The 16,763-nt window shown below is 42.8% G+C and overlaps 1 protein-coding gene across 2 annotated transcripts in view; it reads right to left on the bottom strand.

The window, feature by feature from the left end:
• Positions 1-16,763, bottom strand: part of nlgn2a (neuroligin 2a) — a 214,014-nt gene that overhangs the window by 74,750 nt on the left and 122,501 nt on the right. For both annotated transcript variants that reach the window (XM_085806188.1, XM_085806187.1), the window contains one exon: positions 68-217. In XM_085806188.1, coding sequence (XP_085662314.1) covers positions 68-217 — 150 coding nt within the window. The remainder of the gene's footprint in view (positions 1-67; positions 218-16,763) is intronic.

The following is a 16,763-nucleotide window of genomic DNA, read 5'->3' as shown; positions in this document are numbered from 1 at the left end:
TGTAGCAGATGTTTCTGTGTTTGTGAATGCGTCCATTTACTATACAGAAAGTATTCAGGCCACTTACCCAGTACGCCGAGGCGGTAGTTCATGGTAACCACAATCACATTGCCGTACGCGGCGAGGACGCTGGCATCAAACATGTTCCCAGTCCCTTCCATGTAGGATCCTCCATGAATAAACAGCATGACGGGCTTCTTCCTGCGGTCACGAATATCTACACACAGACAAACACACACACAGGGATTAGAAAGCAGGCAGTAGAGAGTAGAAAGCAGGAAAAAAAAGTCAATAACTGTATTTATGCCTCTCATATTCTCTTTGATCACAAATTGTGTTAGCCCATAATATACTGAGCAAACAGCGAATTGCTCGGCTGGATAAAGACAGTACGTTTTCAGAGCCCGTGAACTGCACTGTTCCTTGCAGTTGGATGCCAGCTCTTAAGAAGGAGTAATTTAGATTTCAGGCAATGATTCAAGCAACAGGCAACAAGAAGAGACACCCCTGCAAGGAGCTAATCAAATGTTTCCCAGTGATTAAAGCAGTAATGTTGGAGGGAAATCACTGAGCAGTGTTGCATATTAGAGCCAACCTGAATACCGCTGCCTCTGAGGATGCTGATTTCATTCTGGAGCTCGGATCGACCGACAACAACGCAAGAAGCTGCATGTGCAACCGTCCCCACCTGCACAAGGTTATTTACTAAGTGCATGTATGAAAACAAAGGCAGGTGCAGGGGAATTAGTTAAAAACTGGATGTCCAAATGTGAGGCACAATTTACAATGTGAACAACACAGTGAGAGCTCACAGTGCTGGTGTCAGAGTTCGCCCCCAAAGTGCTCTCTCTTACAAAGAAGAGGTGTTTTAATAAGACACGCTGAAAGCAACTGGACACCACAAGTATAATTTATTGGTTAAAAAGCAGCGTTATGACAAGAGGACACAGATTTCAAACCAGGCCCGTGGGAGTAGCGCTGATGTCTGTGGAACATTCTGTGCACAATCAAACAGATAATGAAAAGCCACCGGCCACTTAATACATCATACACGTCTGCGGCACATTTCCATAAGTTGCTCGTTTTGTTCTGCACCTTGGAACTTGGGATTCCCAGGAATGCAAATTGCAGCTCGCCCCGAGTTGCGGGGACAACTACATCAACCTCTTTCTAGGTCAATTCCCCCGTAGGGGAATCTCTAGAAAGCACAGTTTTCTTGGATGCTATCATTTTTTGCACTGGCACAGATTGTTAGCAGATCCTGCCTTGAGGTAGAGAAAAAAAAAAGAAACAGAAGGATAATAGAAAAGTTTCACACAAAATTGTCTCTACTAGCATCAGAAAACACAACACAAAGTTTGGGTTTGGATCGGTTCCTGTCAATCTCTCCAAAAAAGTGCTCAAAACTAGGTCTCAGCTTGTTAGTTTAGCGGATCAAGTGTGAATATAAACAATGGACTGATTCAAATTTGACCTCAGAATAATAATTTCTTGACATTTTACCCTTAAAGGTGCATTTTATTCATTATTATTTTACTGAACATGCTTAAAAAGAGTCCCAAATTTTATCTTCAACAAATAAACTGAACATCCCCTGGGTAATTTTAGAGGAGCAGAGAGTTTTTAGTGAAACAAAGTTCATTGAAGCTTGGTGGATAAGTTCTGGCATCATTCCTCAATAAATACGCCCAGCTTCCAAATGCATCCAGTATGTGTGTGTTTGTGTTTATGTGTGTGTGTGTGAGCAGGATGGTCCCTGATGGGCCCTCGTTGGCCTTTGAACCAGTCTCTCAGCTAAGTGAGAGCAATGATACCTCTGCCTGCCAGGAGCCTACGGTAGCATATGGCACACAAGACTTCGAACTGTGGCACAGTGACAGCCCCTGTTGGCTTCTTTGTGAGTGTATATAGTATGTGTGTGTGTGTGTGTGTGTGTGTGTGTGTGTGTGTGTGTGTGTGTGTGTGTGTGTGTGTGCATGTGTAGGCCTGGGGATATGATAGAGCAGTAGTGCAGAACAGCCACATAAATAACCACTACAGGATGTGTTAGAAGGGAGGAGAGATGGAGGCTGTTTGGCTCCCTTTGAAACCTGCTTATGAATATATATTTATATGTATGTGTATGTGTGTGTGTGCGTGTGAGAATTACCTGCTGAAAGATGCATCAAATGTTTCACCCAGAACACACACACACACACCCTAAAATACCAGTAATACACTCGGGCATCACACACACGCAGTCATATTTATACCCAGCCATGACACTAAAGCCGGTGCATCAGTCAGACACACTTACACTGGGGAGAGAGAAATTTACAGGCAGCTGCAATGGAGGGTCGCTATGGCAACTGGCTCACTTGGACTTGTTTCCGCCTCTCCCCTCCTCTCCTCTCCTCTCCTCTCCGCTCCTCTCCTCTCCTTCTTCCTTCTCTTCTTCTCTCCTCTCCTCTCCTCTCCTCTCCTCTCCTTCTTCCTTCTCTTCTTCTTCTTCTCTCCTCTCTTCCTCTCCTCTCCTTCTTCCTTCTCTTCTTCTCTCCTCTCCTCTCCTCTCCTCTCCTCTCCTTCTTCCTTCTCTTCTTCTTCTTCTCTTCCTCTCCTCTCCTCTCCTCTCCCTCTCTCTTTCGGTGTCTCACTCTCCCTGTATGAGCCACCGTCGTTACGTGGACAAAGTCTCATTGACTGTTGCCGTGGCAACATATTGCTCTGGCGCGTCTCTAACCCACTGATGCCCTTCGTCACATCTCTACCTGGATCTCATTTCATTAGCAGGCAAATGACCACGCACACACACACACACACACACACACACACACGCTCTGAAGACTGACAGGCGCTGGCATTGTGGAGGACAGAATGCAGATGCACTGATGGATCCGCCCACATCAGACACACACACAGACACACACACCAGGCAGGCTGTCACAGTTGACCTGTAGACTCTGTGTCCATGGATCAGTTATGGGGCGACTGGTGGGGGCACAGTGACAGATAGGGCTGAGGCCCTCGGGGGCTACACGCTCTCTCTCTCCTTCCTCCCCGTCTCTCTGGCTCTCTGCCTCTGGCTGTGTTGTGTTTTCTTATCTCTGCTTAACTTTAGCATGCACAGCCCACAGACGGGCCAGTGTTTAGCCACACCCGATCCCCATGCGGAATCAACTCCTTCCAAAAAAACAACAACAACAACAACACCCTCCCAATAACCCACCTATGGCTCTGTCATTTATTTCTTAAAAAGATGCTAATTTTATGCAACAAGATGCTTCAAAATCTAATCAGATCATCAGCTCTGCTGCCTGGGAGAGCCTGTGGCGTATGTATAATATTTGTATCATTTGTTTTTTCACAAATTATTTTGTTCATATACAAACAAAACAGGTGCTGCGTGACATGACGCCCTGTGTACCATCATGCACCGTAGCACGGAGGCAGTTCAGGAAACGGGACAGTGTCCAGAGCATACAACACAAAGCCTCAACAAATCCTAGACATTCCACGCTCCATTATGGGCAGATGGTAAACACATAGACACACACACACAGGCTGCACAGGGAAAGCATTGGTGTGTGTTACACAGTGATGGGAATATTGACGTTATAAAACAACAGCGTTAACAGCATCATCAAAAGTCATCAAAAAAAGTTACTGTTTTTCCGCTCTAACGCCGTTACCGTTACTGACAATAAAATGCACCGTTACTTGACTCAAGAAGTCCTGTCACAAAATAATAAACCTGTTAAAGTGTAGGCTATGTCATATACTGTACACAATTGTGTTTAGTCCATCAGCTAGTTGGAAAAAAGCAGTTTATCTGGAACTAACCAACTCACAACTCACTCAGTACTCCTCCACACAGGCAGGCTCCATGACGTCGTAGAGCCTGCCTGTGTGGAGGAATACTGAGTGAGTTGGTTAACTCCAGATAAACAGGAGATTAGGGCTATGGTTAGGGGGTCATTTGACATATTTAAGCATTTTATGAAAAAAAGTGGTAACACTTTATTTGACGCCTATCTCTATAACGCATTATAATACGCACTTATAATGAGTTATAATGCAGTTATAGCACTGTATAACTATATATTATAAACACTCATAAATGATCATAATGCTTTATAACAATAATCATAACACATTACAAAGCATTTTATCATGACTTATAAGGTCAGGTGTTATAATACATTATAATTGTTAGTAACTGGCTGACAATGCCCACATCGATAATGCCTTATAAATATAGTTATATATTTATGTGTTATAACTGGCTTATAAACGTGTTTAACTATCATTATAAACACTGAGAAATTCTCGTAAGGGTTTATAACAATAACCATAACACATCATGAGCATTTTATAAAGGCTTCTAAGGTCAAGCATGATAATATTTCATGATTGCTGGTCCCTTGCTAACTGTTTTTTGTTGCAAGGATCAGAGTTTATTATAATTATCAAAGTTGTAATAGGCTACATTAAAACTCTTTATAATGCTGTTAATTATTATTATTATAAAGTATTATGATCATGACATTGAGCTGTGGTGGCTATGATCATTAGTTATACAGTGCTATAACTGCATTATAACTAGGGCCCGACCGATATGGATTTTTTGGGGCTGATGCCGATGCCGATTATTAGGGGGAAAAAAATCCGATAACCGATTAATCGGCCGATTATTATTTTTTTTTATAAAGTTTTACAATTTTATTAATTTCAGTAATATATCTACATATATTATATAATATATAAATTAGGGCTGCCAAATTTTCATTGGTCAATTGGTTGCAGGAAAAAACAACATTTGGAGTACTGTCTTGTCAAAATTAAGTCAAAATCAATGACTGAACTGTGAAAGGCTATAGGGCTTTTATTTTGAAGGGCCAGATACAGGAAGTCATGACACGTGACACTTTTTTGTTGTTGTTGTTGTTTTTACACTGCACGGCGGTCTCTCTCTCTCTCTCGCTCTCTTTTTTTTTTTTTTTTGAAAAGCGACTTTTTCCAGTGTTGTTCCAGACGTTTCTGGTTTGTTGAACTCGACGTGGAAGCACGTATCACCGCTGTTTTCAATGTTTAGCGGGTGCTGCCGCGAGCCCCGGTCCCACAGCGCTCAGTGTGTCACGGAGCAGAGACATGATTGTCCCGCTGCAGTCAGAGACCCGCACCGCCGCCCCCGCCCCCCAGTCTACACAGCCTGAGCTCAGTCACTCACCCTCCTCATCCACTGTGTTTATTGATAAACGGGCGTAGCTACTGCCGGTAATAACTGTAAAACCCGACCGGCTTGTTGAATCTCGGACCCAACACGGCCGGAGTCACGAGCATTAATTAATTAATTCACAACCCGACCGCGGTGTAAAAAAAAGAAAAAAAAAAAAAAAAAAGCCAGCAGCAACACTGGTTTTGAGACAGTTAACAGTTAATCAAGTTGTTAATAAGCTGTGTGATGTGTGTGAGTGACAAGGCTATGGCGGAGCGTGTCCTGCTGCAGATCAGTCACTCTGCTGTGCTGTGAGGTGGATAGTGGATGCAGTTGGATGCCCCTCTACAGGATAAATAACCTAATGTTGGGGGATCTTTTCAAATGGGGGAACATTTTCAAAGTAAAACCAAGTCTTATTCCATGCATTTTATTTCTGAAAATATCGGCGACAATCGGCGAGTTTTGGCCGATTACCGATTATTCTCAAACGGGCTATAATCGGCCGATTTAATCGGCTCGCCGATAAATCGGTCGGGCCCTAATTATAACTCATTATAAGTATGGTTATAATGTGTAATAGAGATAGGCGTCAAATAAACTTTCATAACGTAGTAATTCAGTTACTTTTTTGGAGAAAGTAACAAGTATCTACAACTAATTACTTTTTTAAAGTGACTTGCCCAACACTGGTGTTAACTTAATTTAAGGACAGAAGACAGAGGACACTTTAAAGTTGTCTAATTCATACAGCACAGTCACTGAAGACTCAGCTGTATCAGAGGTGCTGTTGTGCATATTAAAGCCTTTTGTTTCTAATAAGAGAATTTTCTTTGTATTCAAGTATCAGCCCGAGTACAGGATCAGAAAACGTCTTCCTCAACAAACACAGATGTGAATTCCTGCTGATAAGAAACATGTTGACAGGCTGACAATCAGGCTGTTCCTCTCACAATCAAAACAGCACCTCAACACAACACAAAACACTTCAGACAACATAGAAATAATAATTAACTAAAAAACATTAAAAAAAAAAAAACCCTGAAAAGGTGAGGAAAATCAAATACCTGAACAATGCCTAGTGGAAAAAAAGCCTCTATTCAGCAAACACTAACAACAGCAAACAAAGACAAAGCAAGATGGCAGAGAGCAGCTGAGGCCTGGTGCCCCGAGGAGCTTAGCATGGCTGCTGATCCTCTCAAGCAGAACCGAGACAATGAGATGATTAGGCCTAAACTTGTGTCGAGCGTTCCAGTTTAGCACGCCGCCCACCGCCGCCCGCCGAGACGCCACCCTCTGGTCTCCTGATGAGGCGTGGGTCTTCGTTTCCACTGCATTATCAGCCGGCTGATTGGTCGTCGTGGGGATGGAGCGCGGCCCTCTGCGGCGCGCCGTCGTCATCGCCGTCGCCGCCGTCGTCGTCAGGTCTTCAGGTTTTATGGGAGGCGATGTTTGCTGTCAGTAAACACTGACACATCCAGCGGAAAGTGGGAAGATTGATATGTGCTTAGATGGCGCGGCTGATCTTCAGGGGATAGCTGTAGCTGAGCGCCGATGACTCAGATTCTCTCCATTAATACTTTTCTTGTTTATATATTAGATAACAGCCGAGGGCAAACCAAGGATTAACCTCAGCCACAACCCGCTCGACTCGACTTTCGTGGGCTGTACAACCGCCGAGGGCCGGGTGTGGAGGACACGGCATTCAAAAAAAAAAAAAAGTATATGGTACTACAGAGAGTGCAGGAGCCTGCTGCGATATCATCTTCCTATACGTTAAACTGAGCGTGGAGAGATGGGAGCCAGCGCCTCCTCCTTACAGGCAGCAATAATTAAAAAGATACTGTCTCGCATTGAGGTGAAATGACAGCTCAAGGTGGAATAACAGAACGTACAGAACTTTATTCCTGCTATAAACAATCATTTCTGCATACTGGCTCCAGTTAGTGCATTTCCCACCATCTCTACTTCCAGTTTCATTGGTATGGATAGGGATAGGCCAGCGAGTGTGTGTCAGCGCGTGTGTGGACAAGTGCACGTGGGTGCGAGGTAGAGACAAATATTGACCTTTTGCGCCGAGGTTCCAAGCTGTAATAATAAGGAAATTGCTCACAGCAAATGATGAACTGTCATCTGTGTGCAAATACAGAGAGGCCCTTTGTACTAGTGGTCCAATTAACAGAAAGGTTACAGAGTGGTGAAAATATTTTAACAGTATAATGGAGAGAATACATTTGTGCACATTCCTGTGTTTCTGCGACCTGTAATTTTAGTCACGACGGCTACAGTTATTAGAAAAGCTAATCTTCCATGTGCAAGTGAAGCTATTTAAGAAGTATGTGGATGCACATCTTCAATTTGTGTGAATAAATCCACTGGAATGAGGCGGTACACTAAATATGCAACACACCCTGCACATTAAGAAAACATCAATTGGAATGGAAACGTATTTCTTTTGCTGGGGGCCCAAAGCGAGCCCCAACTGTTCAAGGAAATGTCTGCATACTCCGAAGAAAACTTTTTTTAAACATGTTTGATCCACCACAACTGCACAAGCACGAGTATTGACTCTATTCAAGTGGGTAAACATATACAGTATTTTTTACTTTAGACTTGGATCATCAGTCAAATATTATTGATAGAGCTCCACAAACGCCAGCGAACGTGTCCAGTGAGTGATGTAAATCAAAACTAAAGCCAGGATTTCACTTTGCACAGACCTTGAGTTGAAGTCAAGAGAAATGAACTGCATTCAGACTGTACTCTAACTGTGTGGCCAGGAACGACATGGATGTGTGTGTGTGTGTGTGTGTGTGTGTGTGTCGGTCAGTAGGAGGTCAGTGGCAGGCTGATGTGATGGAGGGCTGGAGGTTGAGACAGACGTGCAGTGATGAATGGGATGTAATGAGATGCACAGCAGCAGAGCTGGCCTATAGGCCAGTGAGCCGGGCTAAGGCTTAATCGTTAGAGCGCAATGGATCAAGGCAAAGGCCATACTGATTGCATCTGGGACGCGCGCGAGCGTGTGTGTGTGTCCATGCACTGCTGTCATAATACTAGTGAGAACCAGTTGGATTCTGTACTTACTTGGCGTAGGTGTTTTTTAAAAAACTAAACTAGACAAAAGAAAACCAAAACAAAACACTTTTCATTAACGGCAAAAATGAAATTACAATGTGTGTGTTGTTAATGAGCATGGCTTCACTCATTAACAACACTAGTGAACACACTCATTGATGAATGTGTTTCCTGTTCTAACTTCCATGCAGCCAGGTTCTATCTAAGATCAATACAGAATGAAAATTAACCAGCAGAGGTGTGAAAGTTGCCTCAGAAGGACCATCCATCACAGCTGACATTATGTCACTTCCACCTCTCCATCCTATCCTCTCATTTTTGTCAAACTAATATTATTCCATCCCATAATATGTAAATATTATAATGTAAATTCAGTTTAAAATCTCTTTCCTGACGTGCGCTGAGTTGCTCACAGAAAGCTTTGACAGTCACAAGCTGATAGTTAGCTCCATGATTTAAAGCTGCGTTCAAAAAAACTGTCTGAATATCAAACCCAGCATAAAAATGAGACTCTGTCTTATATCACATTGTGGATTTCTCCCGTTCAGAAGTGGTTATTTGGCGGCCGACTCAAGCATCGGTCTCAGTGTACTGTGAGCCTCTTAGCGCACTGATTAAAATGTGCATAATTACATGAAGATAATTAACAAGTTTATTGCCTTGTAAAGGATTATTACATTGTCTCAAACAGTTCAACTATAACACTATTAAAAACCGTACTGAACACCTGCTCTGACATGTTACTCCAAACTACCCCGATGTAGCACTCATTTGTTTTCCATTTTGTGCATGGACATATGGTGCATTCACCTCTGGAGTTTATCAGATTGTCATGTAAAGTGAAATAGATCATGCACTGACAGAAAATACACAGCTCAGAGTGTTTTAGAATTTAATTTAGAAAGTTTTCAATTGACTTAAAGGGATAGTTCAACATTTTGGTAAATTGGCCCATTGCCATAATCCCTATAGTTTTAGGAGTAGGTTTGTTATCTTTAATTATCAGTGCAAGCTATTTTTAGAACAGCAGAGCAGAGCCGCGAGCTGCTAATGGGATTTCATGGTTTCCCTCATCAAACTCATCAAATACACAATCCAACAACTCCAAAATGCTCTGGTGGACAAGTTGTGACCTGCACATTCACCACGCTATGAGATAATAACAGAACGTTACGAGACAGAGTTGTTTTTGGGGCAAATACAGAGACTGCTTGCCAAAAAACTGCCCCCGACAGGAACGCGCATCAGCATTTTTGAACGAATTTACCTTGAAAACAACTATGCAGCAGCCCTATGTAGTTGAGACATCTCCAACATTACAGAAAGTGAGGTGCCTTTATACTGAAGACAGGCTGTGTGTGTGTTGGGTGGATAGGCTTCAGCATGTTTACCAGACTCTTTGGCAATCCTAACTACCAATGAAGGGGGGGTGGACATTTCTCAATTTCACTTATCTTGAACTTCGACCAAATACGAGTGGGCGTCTCAGCATGTGTGTGTGCGTGGTGTACTTCACTCTTTCCCAATGTTCCAGATGTTTTCCTGTCTGTGGTACCTGACATGCTCGGCACCAGTACAGATCATGGTGACCTGGCTCTCATGGTGACCTGGCTCTCACTCTCCTACAGTACCATCATGGAGTCTGGATGATCTTATCATTGTTTGTACTCTGTTTACACCAACTTCACTCCCTGCAACAGTGAGCAAACAGCCACCTTCCAGCTCAATATGCTTCTACAGAACAAACCAACCTAAACATAATCTAACAGCTCCTGCTATGAGGTTTCACATGTCTGCAGTATCCATCCAGTATCCCAAATATATTTTAAACTGATTTTTGGTGACCCCTGGTGTCATGAAAATGTGACTTCTTGTTCAGAAATCACATGAAGAAAGCTTAAGCTGCATGGTTGTAACAATGTACTGAGCACCTGCACCTTGTCTATGCTTACACCCCTTCTGGGTATAAGCCATCAACAAGGGACCTCCAGAGCACTCAGTCACTGGCTTTCTTTTAGAACTGTATTCCATCTTCTTGGTGTCTGGGTTCCAAGTTAGAGTCCTATCCAATCCCATCTTCTTAGTCCTATTTCATCCATAGTTGGTGCGTCCTTGTCCACATATCCTCGTTTGTGATCTTGTCTGGCCAGTAGGTCTTCAGAATTCTTCTTAGGCAGCTGTTGATGAAGGTTTGCACTTTACTGATTGTGGTTTTCAGCATTCTCCAGGTCTCGGCTCCATAGAACAGCACAGATTTTACGAGAGTTCAAGATTCTTATTTTAGTTACTTCTTTTATTTCTCTGGAGCGCCAGATGTTTCTGAGTAGGCCACTCTGGTCTTGCCTATTCTTGCTTTTACATCAGCCTCTGTTCCTCCCTTGTTGTCAATCACACTCCCCAAATACGATACGATACGATACGATACGATACGATACGATACGATACGATACGATACGATACGATACGATACGATAAGATAAACTTTATTGTCCCGTTCAGGGAAATTTGTCTTGGACACTGTAGCTGCGCCATAAATGCCTTAATGGCCACAATGACAAAAACAAAAAACAAAAGAACAATACACCTCAGCCATATTAATCCAACAGCATTGCACATATCCCATAACATAGCACATAGGTAGACATAAATATGTGAAGGACTCTACTTCCTCCAGTGTGTCATCTTTGAGCTTGATTGGTTCTGTACGCGTGGTGTTTATCCTCATATTACCTTGTCTACCTTGTCTATGACCTTACCAATAAGTGATTTTAAAGCTGGGAGCAGGCTGCTCTGCAGTTGCTATCTTGGCAACAGCAGTGTCTGCCTCAATCTAACATGTGGCTAATCCAAAGAAAAAAAAAAGTAGGGCATGTGAGATGCTGAGATGCATGCTGGTTTTTGGCAAACATAAGATCACCCACCTGTCACTCAAAGCAGCCCAAATGTATACATAACTGTAAACTGTGATCAAATATAAACATGCAACACTTTACCATGAGTGTATATGGAGACAGACCCACTGGAACCAGCACCAAGTGGCCACATAAAGAACTGCAGGCTTTAGCAGCAGTGTTATTTGGTCCCTGAGGTGACTGCCTCTCCTTCACTCTCTTTGTATTTGGATCTCAACACCTCCTGCATCTACTTCCTCTTCCCCAAAACCAGACAGCAGTGCTTCTCCTCTCCCTCAGCAGATTAAGTGTGGGCGAGGAAAAAAGAAAAGAAAAAAAGAAAGAGAACAGAGCAAAGGAGAGAAAAGAGACAAGTACGACCACTGGGAATAAGAGGAGCTGTCCTGGCCTCTGTAACAACACATACTCTTATTAGACTCAATAACATCTCCCCCCCAAAAAAACAACAAAGGTACTCCTGTCCAATTTTCTCTGTCTGTCCATCCATCCCTCTTTTTCCTGCCTCTCACTCTTGTCACCAGCAAGTGCTCTCCCCTCTTTCCTCACTAGCTTCCTGTTGCTCTCAATCTATTTCCCATTCTTTATCTTTCTCTCTGGTCCTCCAGCAGCTGCCACCACCCTGGCCCCTCTCATCTTCTCCTCTTGTTTGTTTTCTGATCTCCATTTTCTCTGTGATACCCTCTCTCTTTTCATCTCTCGCTCTGTCTCCCTCTGTCTTAATCTACCACTGGCCGGCCTCTCGCTGTGAGAGTCTATTTGTAACCCCTCTCATACCTCGGCTACAAGCCCAGCATATTCAAGCTTCTTGTTTTTATTCCAATTGCACTGAGTAGTCTTCCTTTCTCTTTCCCTCTCTGTATCTATTTGTCCTCCTCTATCGTTTCCTCATCTCTCTGTCATAGGCTTTTGTAGCACTTCTATTGTTAAATTATATCTCTCAGCCCCTCCTCTCTCCCATCTGTGTTATAAATAGTGGTTGGATTAGGCTGACTTTTCACTTTGCTCACTATTAGGGAGCAGATCAATTCCACAAATTGAGTGGATGGGGAAGCAAATACACACACACACATCCAGGCACACAGCCCTTCTGTCCTCCAAAATGCCACAGTGACAAAGACGACACAAACACGGGCATTGTCCTTGTTTTCCCACTGCTGGCTCTCCCTCTTTTCCCTCATAACAGCCTTCTTCTTCCCATTTTCCACATCCCTTTCTTTCAGCCTTAAGCCTGTTGGACTGCGGCTGACCCCTCTGCTCCTCTTCCTCGCTTTCCTTTTCTCAATCGGCACATTCTCCACGCTGGACCAGCAACAAAATACCCTAAATTTTACATGAGTGTGTCCATTTGCATCTTAAGTCTGTGGTACCATGGAAAACACAAAAACACACCCGATCACACAGAAAATATCAATAGAATAATCTAAAATAACTACCTATAAGTCACTATAAAGTGACAAGATCGGCCGCAGCTAACTGGTTAGAATCAGAATCTATACAGAAGTACAGCGAAATTAGCAAGCTAATGCTATCCTGTTGATGAGTAAAGGGATAAAGATTTATCCCTAATTCACAATTCTAGACTGGTTAATTAACAGCTGCTAATGCTAACGTTAGCTATGAAGTGGTAGTAAAACTAAAAAAATGGCCACAGAACGTTATTTCTTGTTAACAAATAGGTTATCCTTAGGCCTCATTGCTTGTGAAACAATTCTACCTCTTTCATCTCCTTTTTTCAGCCTTTTGTTGTGCATGTGTTAAGTAGGTCCCTCTTTTATCATTAGAAAATAAAAAAGATTAGCCAATAAACATTCTATTAAAGGGATAGTTCAACATTTTGGCAAATTCACCTATTGCCATAACCCTTATAGTCATAGGAGTAGGTTCATTACCTTTAATTGTCCGTGCAAGCTGTTTTTAGATCGGCAGGGCTGTTCAGCTTTCCAAAACACTCTTGTGAAGAAGTTGTGACGCTACTACTTGCGCTTTTGAAATCACTCTGCCCAGCAGCCATATCTGGAATGCAGTTCCGGCTATGTATTTGCCTTGGAAACAACTCCATCTCGTAATGTCACATTATTATTTCATAGTGTGGTGAATGTGCAGGTCACAACTTGTCCATGAGAGCGTTTTGGAGTTGTTGGATTAAGTGTTTGATGTGTTTGATGAGGGAAAGCCGAAAGTACTGCACGCTGTGCAGAGCTCACGTCTCTGCCCCGCCAATCTAAAAACAGCTAAAAACTAGAGGGATTATGGCAATATAGGTGAATTTGCCAAAATGTTGAACTATCAATTCAAAGTTATGTTTCCTTACATTCACAACAGTAAAGTCTAGTAGAGGTTGGGGCCTGGGTGTGTGGTTAATGGTAAGAAGTGTGACAGTAAAGGCTTAGAGCTCAGCTGTAAATGTTTCCTCTATATCGTTTGTGCAATAGGTGGGAACACTCACGAGCCAGCTCAAGGTTTAACAGCGCTGTGATGAATTAGTCGTACCACTAATAGAGAGCAATATGGATTTTTATACTGCATATGCTGCAGGTTATTATTTTAAAATGTATTGGAACGAGTGTGAGCGGAAAGCTCTCAAGCAATCATGCATGGACATTTAGATGCACACGCGTTTCTTCCCTTTGTATTTGCACATTTGTGAAAGTCTATGAATAAAATGTGATCAACCACGCTCCAACTCCCATCCCCGTCTCCCTCCTCGTCTGTCCTCTTGCAACCTCTCATTATCCCCAATTCACCTCCCTCTCACTCAGCCTCTCTGCCCCCTCGCTGCTTCTCTCTCCCTCCTTTAACGATCTGGCCATTACTGGGGCTGCCGTTCCAGCCCTGGTTTCACAGGGTGTCTGGGGTCTAATTGGGACTGAATGAGTGTGAGTGTGTGTTGTTGGGAGGCCTCGTTGACACAGGCTGGGATCCAGGGGCCGGCTCTTACACCCCCCCCCCACCTCCTCCCCCTATATGGATGTACTCAGAGCGAGTCTTCACACACAATCACCCACTCAGAATGCATGTTTGCAGGAAAACAGAGCTGTGTTTAATTCTTACACCTATACGCTCGGATGAATCTAAACCCCTCTACTTGTTTTGATTTGGTAAAATATGTAAATATATGTTTTAGATTAAACATTGCACAGTTGCCCCCCTCGGCGCTGCAGCAATATTTTAAATTGAGAGTGACTTGCAAACTTGAAAAGCATCAGTGTGAAAAGACTCTGCTTCTATTCAAGCAACACCAGAGCAGAACTCTGTGCCAGCAGATATTAGACAAACTCATCGAGTCTTTTTCACTCGCTGTTCACTTGATATCAGTATCAGCTCCATCACTAGTGAGAAGTGAATTGTTCATGCGTGTGACTTTGCTCAGTTTGTATCTGTGTGTTAATGATAATAATAATGCATTTTATTTAGAGGTGGCACTCAAGGTCACCTTACAAAACAACAACAACAACAACAAAAACAAATAAAAATACTAAATCTGTTAAGTTACCTTAAACATTTTAGAAGAGCACAGGTTTCTATAGCTTTGCAATGACTATACATGTGAGAATTGAGAATACATGAGACGTCCTCATCAATAACAGCTTTTTTAATGAAGGAGTTGGACTGGACTCGAAAAAATCTGCGTGGGATTTATTCAGGCTTACTTGTGGTTTTGAGAGCTAAATATTCTATTATTTGGTGCTTTTTGGTTTGTGTGGATTTACTGTGGGTGTCTGGCTTCTCTATTTCATTGTGTCACTTTTAAGGATGGATCCCTCAGCACAGACTAATGTAAGAGCCCGTCCGCACTGATACGGATTTAACTGAATCTGCATATGTTTTTTATTGTTTCGTCATTTCGTCCAGATGGAAACAGCGTTTTTTTGTTTTGTTTTGTTTTTTTTAGGGGGGACTATATTTTTTGGAAACGGGTCCCAGAGTGGGACAATCTGAAAAAGCAGCCCCAGTGTTTTCATGTAGTCATTTTCAGTGGATCCATGCGTATGCAGATATTTCTCGAGACGATGCCTTGTTTACAGAGATTTTTTTCAAAACAAGAAAGAAAGAAAAAAATCGTTTTGGGTGAAGCTCCGTTTTCGTGTGGACAAGGTCTAAAAGGCCCCAGACCAGAGAATAGAGGCGTCATCTCTGTAAGCTTGTGGTTTTGGGTCTTTTTATCGTTTCTATTTTGCAGTCTATTGCATGTGTTTGTGCTCATTTTACATCCCTCTGTACATTTTAAAGTTTCTTCACAGCTGTATTGCATCTGTTTTGGTTGTTTTGTGTGACTTTGTAGTCAGTTTTTAACACTCCATTTATTCTGTCTTCTTGTATTGTACTACTTTTTGCAGTCATCTTTTGTCTTCTTATAGTTGTTGAGTTCCTCTTCTTGTTGTCCGTGGTCATTCTAAATCTCTTTGAAGTTTTATTTTCCAAGAAGAAAAGCAACTTCAAACAGGAGCTCCGGTGCAGGGGTTCCCTGACCCCTCTGACCCCTGCTCTGTGCTCAATAGACCTGTGCAGTTACTCACCTTCGGTCAGTTTTGTCTAGTGTTCTGTAAACACACTTGAGTCGTTCGAGTCGAACAGCAATTACACCGTGAGACTCTTTCAATCTTAGATGAAAAATGGCTAATTGATGAATATTTCTGTCACATCTTTTAATGTAATTAACTAATATATACTTCACTTAATAAGTGAAGTATATATGCGCCTTTTCCGCTTTTGTGCAGATCGAATGCTTGTAAATGAATATGTTTTGATGAACCGTCCACATAAAGGCATTGCTTACAGATTTGTGCGTGATAACATAATAACATTCAAGGCACATAAACACAGAGGCTCATGGTGTGTTTTGCCATATTACCTTGTGGAAGTAATATATTCTTTTTCGATTTGTGAGCGCATGAGTTCCAGCAGGACGAGCAGAGAAACAATAAATTGGGTGTAGAGAGGCTCGGCTGTCGTCTCCATTCAGACACCAGCGTTCCCATTAAGTAATGCTGTCAGCCCTGCCACTACCCACTGCTCTCCATCTCATACATAACAATACCTCCTTAATTGGAATGCTATTCCGACAGTTACAATACAATCCAGGTGAAAACACACAAACACAGAGAGTACAAAGTGAGAAGGAGACAACAGAGGTTGGAAAAAGAAGCGGCTGGTCACAGTGAGCGGAACTTTTATAACTTAACAAAGCGACTGAGCTCAACATGTAACGGCAGAGCGGGACGTGTGCGCACAATGAGAGAGTTGATGCCTCTTTCATGCGGCGTGTGTCAGTGCAGCGTGTGAGCGTGCGAGTCCTCAGCAGGTATGCAGTTTGAGCTGTGATCTCTGGGAGCCTCCATACAGCGGCAGCGGCAGGAGCCTGGTGACGGTTCACTGCGGGGTGCGTGCATTGATGTGAGAATGTGCACAGTCGTTCATTTTTAATCAGACTTTTTTTTTTTCTCGCATGCATAGGGATCTTCCTGTTTGTGTTACCCCAGGTGGGGGGGTGCAGGTGGTATATGTCTTTTCAGCAGCCACTTATCTCATCCTGTCGGCCCTCAACGTTAGACTGTCACTGCAGAGGCAAATTGCACTTT

This window comes from Trachurus japonicus, chromosome 18 (assembly GCF_045865225.1).
Source record: "Trachurus japonicus isolate A0001 chromosome 18, Traja_1.0".
Classification (NCBI taxonomy): domain Eukaryota; kingdom Metazoa; phylum Chordata; class Actinopteri; order Carangiformes; family Carangidae; genus Trachurus; species Trachurus japonicus.
This window is presented reverse-complemented; position numbering and strand designations above follow the sequence as displayed.